At 35.1% G+C, this 4,895-nt stretch overlaps 1 protein-coding gene across 1 annotated transcript in view; it reads left to right on the forward strand.

Annotated features, from left to right (window-relative positions):
* Positions 1–4,895, forward strand: part of ATP13A3 (ATPase 13A3) — a 60,857-nt gene that overhangs the window by 52,350 nt on the left and 3,612 nt on the right. The window contains exons 28-31 of the mRNA XM_072408209.1: positions 1,125–1,302; positions 1,776–1,948; positions 2,568–2,656; positions 2,766–2,846. Of these exons, the coding sequence (XP_072264310.1) occupies positions 1,125–1,302; positions 1,776–1,948; positions 2,568–2,656; positions 2,766–2,846 (521 nt within the window). The remainder of the gene's footprint in view (positions 1–1,124; positions 1,303–1,775; positions 1,949–2,567; positions 2,657–2,765; positions 2,847–4,895) is intronic.

Raw genomic sequence — 4,895 nt, forward strand, 5'->3', positions numbered from 1 at the left:
GTGCGTCTTATGGTCCGAAAAATACGGTAATAGAGATAAGGACAAGGGAAGATGTTCAAATCAGAAAGCAGCCTAGAATGACAACAATGCCCCCTTATAGATTCACTATTGTATGTGAACTTTGTCTCCATAGGACAGGAAGTGGGTTATTGGCAGGTTCTCCAAAGGAAATGGGGATATTAGATTTAGATTTGGGGTTCATGAAAAGAAAAATGGGTTGTGAACCAAAGGTGGGTGCGTGAGGGGTTCAGCTGGTAATGTTGCAAGTAGGTGACTAACTTTAGGAGGGGATGATATTCCTTCTAAATATTTGTTCTATTAACCACTTGGATATTTTAGCACTGACTGTCCTATTAATTTATTGGGTAAACATCAATGTCTAGATAGCCCTGTGTTGAAGACCTAAAAAGTGCCCCAGTAATCTGCAAGAAATGTTAAATCTCCAGAAAAAAATGGCATGGCTGCATTGACACCAGCTTTTACTTAGATGACTGTAGTCAAAAAAAGTAATCCCAAGGATGCTATAAGTGCTTTCCATTTTAAACGGTTTTAAAGACTGCAATTTCTTTTCTACTATTTTACATGCTGGATTTGTAATCCTGTTTTAGAAATTCCTAATATCTCATCCGGGGCTTTTTTTTTTATTTATTTATTTATTTATTATACTTCTAACCACAGACAAGCCCTTCAACTGTGTGATGGACCTTTTGTTAAAAGATTTTGGGGATCCATGGTTTATAGCCATTTGAAAAAATGTTGCATACTGCACGCTTTTAATATTTGTATTTCTGTTTCTAATTTCTACTTCAGTTGTTTTTGTGTGAAAGCACACTGATAAAAGATTTTCCTGTGCCTGAGGCATGTCTGCTGCTTTTCTTTTAAACTGGTAAAGCTCAGTCAAAGTCAGCAGCATATGCTTCTGTGTTAGACAGGCCATAAAATCCACTTGTGTAACTAGTTCAAGTATGTAAAAATTACTTTTCTACATAACAAAGCAGCTTCTAGCATTTAACTAGATATTTAATAGCACCACTTGTTAAGCTAATAATGATTTTTATTTTTAAGTCAAAGTTACATATTTGTGTAATTAGGAATACGTAAAGCTTTAATTTCCTCTGTTGCAGTGAGTTTAAATCCAGCCTGGAAAGAGCTAGTGGCACAGAGGCCTCCATCTGGTCTAATATCAGGACCCCTTCTATTCTCTGTCCTCTCCCAAATTATCATTTGTTTGGCATTCCAGACCATGGCTTTTCTACTTGTAAAACAGGAGCCCTGGTACGAGGTCTGGTCTCCCAGCAGCGAGTAAGTATACTTTTGTCCTATTCATAGCTTTTTTTTTTAATAACACTTATGCCCAGGCAGTAGGCAATGAATTATTTTCTTGTTTTTCAACAAGCCCCCCCTCACACTTCTCTCTAGGTGATTTTTTTTTTTTTTTAACTCTTACATGCCTTAATCTTGGTTAACCTTGTCTGCACCTTGTCTGGCGGTTATCACCTAAAACAAAGTAATTTATTCTGAAAAATATCAACAAAGACCAGAGTTGAGTTTCAATATCTTTCTGACAGTTTAGAAACATTTGCAGGTTGTTTTATATAGAGGACTGACAGCCTGCCAAGATCACTCACAGAAAAAGCTCAGATTTCACAGCCTTGTATATATTATATTGAACATTTCTCCACCAAATCTATAGATACAGAAGTAAATGCTTTGTTTTAAAATATTCTTAATCCTTGTTTAGAATATGCAATGACCTGTCTATTTTTCTCTTCTAGTGCATGCAATGTCTCCTCTGGTAATGATCATAAAAATGACACTGAACTCGATGAGCATAACATCAGTAACTATGAGAACACAACCCTGTTCTATGTATCCAGCTTCCAGTATCTCATTGTTGCTATAGTATTCTCTAAAGGAAAACCATTTCGCCAGCCAAGCTACAGAAACTGTACGTATTATATCATTACTTGTAGTTTTTCAGTGTATTGGAGATATATATAGTTAGGTTCATTAGGCCATTCTGGTCCTTGCTATACAGTGTTTTAAGTTTTTACAGGGAAAAGGTATATATAATGTGTTGCATAGCTGCTCTTCCTCTTTTTGTGCTTTGACTACTGGAGATGTTTTTAAATAATTTTAGGGACAGTCTCCCATCCTATTAAAGTTGTTTATTGAATTCTCCACAAGCACCCTCCACCCCAGAGTGCAGTTTGGATCCATTGGTCGTTCTGCCAACATGGTTCCAACTGGTGATTCTTCATGGCAGCTTTCAGCAGCCACTTGGACTATTTCATTAAAGGTTAAAGTATGTTTCATTTCACTACCCGAATCCTTTGTCATTTTGTACTTTTCGTGGTGTATTACCTGTATTCAAATTCCACCAATGAGCAGCTTGATCAATACAGAAGTTTCTGGTTGTATATCATCTAACTATTTGGGAAAAAGGAAAGTTTTCTGTTTACCAGTTTTATCCTTAAGATTTGTGAAAAATAAAAAGTGTAATATTTTTTTTTCTTGTGACACGCCATATATTTATGTAAATAACTTTCTTTCATTTTCTCATTTAGATCTTTTTGTAATCTCAGTGTTGGCTCTCTATGCCTTAATCTTATTCTTCATGTTGAACCCTATAGACTCAATTGATGGTTTCTTTGAGGTAAGCTGTACTGTAGTAAAAGTAAACTTGTAATTATTCGTTTGCTTCCTTATTAAGTATGATTGTTAATTAATGCTTTTCTCCTGATATATTGTATTTTTTCACATAGCTGGTCTGTGTCCCATTTCATTGGCGCCTTGTAATGCTGTTCATTATTATTGGAAATGCCCTCACATCACTCTTGGTAGAGGTAAGACTTAGAAGCTTTAGATAATGCTGATAAAGTATAATTTGGACTTCAGAATTCTGAATCATTCTATGCGTTAGGAGTGGATTTTTTCTTATTCTGTAGTGTTATGACATGGAATTAAAATGCATTTAATTAGAATTTGGCAATTTGATTTATTTATATTAATTATTACTTCACAGATACAAAATATTTTTAAATATATTTTTTATCGAGGTCACTCAGTACAATACACATTAGAATTTTTGAATTAAAGAAATATACGTGTTAACATGCAGTTAAAAGGTACAGTGACATCTCCAATAGTGTGTTTACAATGAACTAGAAATTTTATTGAGAGAGGACCTACTAATGGTGCAAAAGTTAGACATGATATCTTAACCATTGGGCATACGTTGTAGGTCACATGGGTGAAACTACATTGATAGTGTTAAAATGTTGTTGTCTATGGCATAGCCCAGTAATAAACATAGCAAGGTGTATGAAATTTAGGCAGACTAACCCGGGAGCAGTGTGAATGGTAATAGGTAGACAACCCTCAGCTACTCTATTTAGGAACCATGTTGTCTAATGAAAACAGTTGAGAAGTTTTGGTTGGCAGGATTTAGGATTTTGAGATCAATAAAACGTTAAAAAGTTGGGTTCTTATCTCATTGGTAGGAGGCCTCAACCCACTAAATTTTAAATAAATGTTAAAGTTTCGGCAGAAAAAGTTAGATCGTGGGGAAAACCCATTGAAGGATAGTCTTCCTTGCTATGGCTGAGAGGAGGAGCACAAAGCACTTAGCTCCACAATAGAAGTGCGTGCCATCTCTATTTGTGAGACCACATACTGTCCATTCTGAGGAGAGGGGCAGAAAGCTCAGCAGGTGGGCTTGAGTATAGAGAATCATTTTACACTAAAAGCACAATTGGAATCGGTATACTAGAAATCTTGGGAAGCTTCACACTTTGAGCAACAATTTTGTCTTCGAAAGGCTCAGTGAATGAGTTTCAAAGAGAGATATATTCTTTATGAAATAAGAACATTTTATGATACGGAATGGACAGTATCACCTTTCAAGAGTTTCAATGAATTTGGATACATCCAGGTTCATGTTGAAGTCAGACCTAAGTTCTTCAGGAAGAGTAATCTTTTTCTGTTCAATTTGGAAACTGCTTTGCAGGGAGATAATGGGAACAATATTATGTAATATATGGGGTTGTGCCAGTCAACCTGTGAGTCAGTATACATGCCATCCTGGAGAAATTGATCCATGTTTGCATGAGGGCAAATAAGCTGGAGGTGGTGAAAGGAAAATTCTGCAATAGAATGCCATTTACTAGATTCTAGATTGAGTGCCGAATGAATTCAGGTTAAGCCTATGGATGACCACGTAATGTTGGAGAGATGAACTACGGCATGAAAATCATGGGTAAAAGTATGCAAAATTTTGGTTATTAGCATTTGTTTTTGTTTTTTTTAATATAGTTACCGACAGTGGGACTGGGGTAGTTTACTGTTTTAATGAATATTACATTTCACTAATTAACATTATGATTATTTATTTGTTGCGTTTTATTATATATTTAGGTGCCACATAATATATACATACAAATTTGGAAAATAGCAGTTTTGCAGTTCAGCATTATAGATTGTTAATGTAGCTTAATGTTCTAAAAATTCAAATTTAATTTAAACTGATTTTTAAGGCCAGGTTGTACCACTACAAAATGTAGAAAATTCTACATATAGCAAACATATTTAACTTTCATTTAAATTATAAGCTGCCGTTAAAAATGTCACATATGCAAACAGTATATTTGCTCGCTCTTATTAGTTCTATAAGAGCCATAATAACGGTGTATAAAACAATGTTCGTAGTTAAAAACAAGGCAGTGTGATTAAAAATTGGGCTTAGCTTAAAAAAGTAATAGTGCCTGATGCTTCATGAAAACAAGCAAATGATGCTGCATGTTTTGCTGTGAGGCATGCTGCTTATACCACCAGCAAGTCAGAGTATGATGTGTTTGCTGTTGATGCCTATTGCATTAATTCACTGCAGCAAAGTT

Source organism: Pyxicephalus adspersus, chromosome 4 (genome assembly GCF_032062135.1).
Source record: "Pyxicephalus adspersus chromosome 4, UCB_Pads_2.0, whole genome shotgun sequence".
NCBI lineage: Eukaryota > Metazoa > Chordata > Amphibia > Anura > Pyxicephalidae > Pyxicephalus > Pyxicephalus adspersus.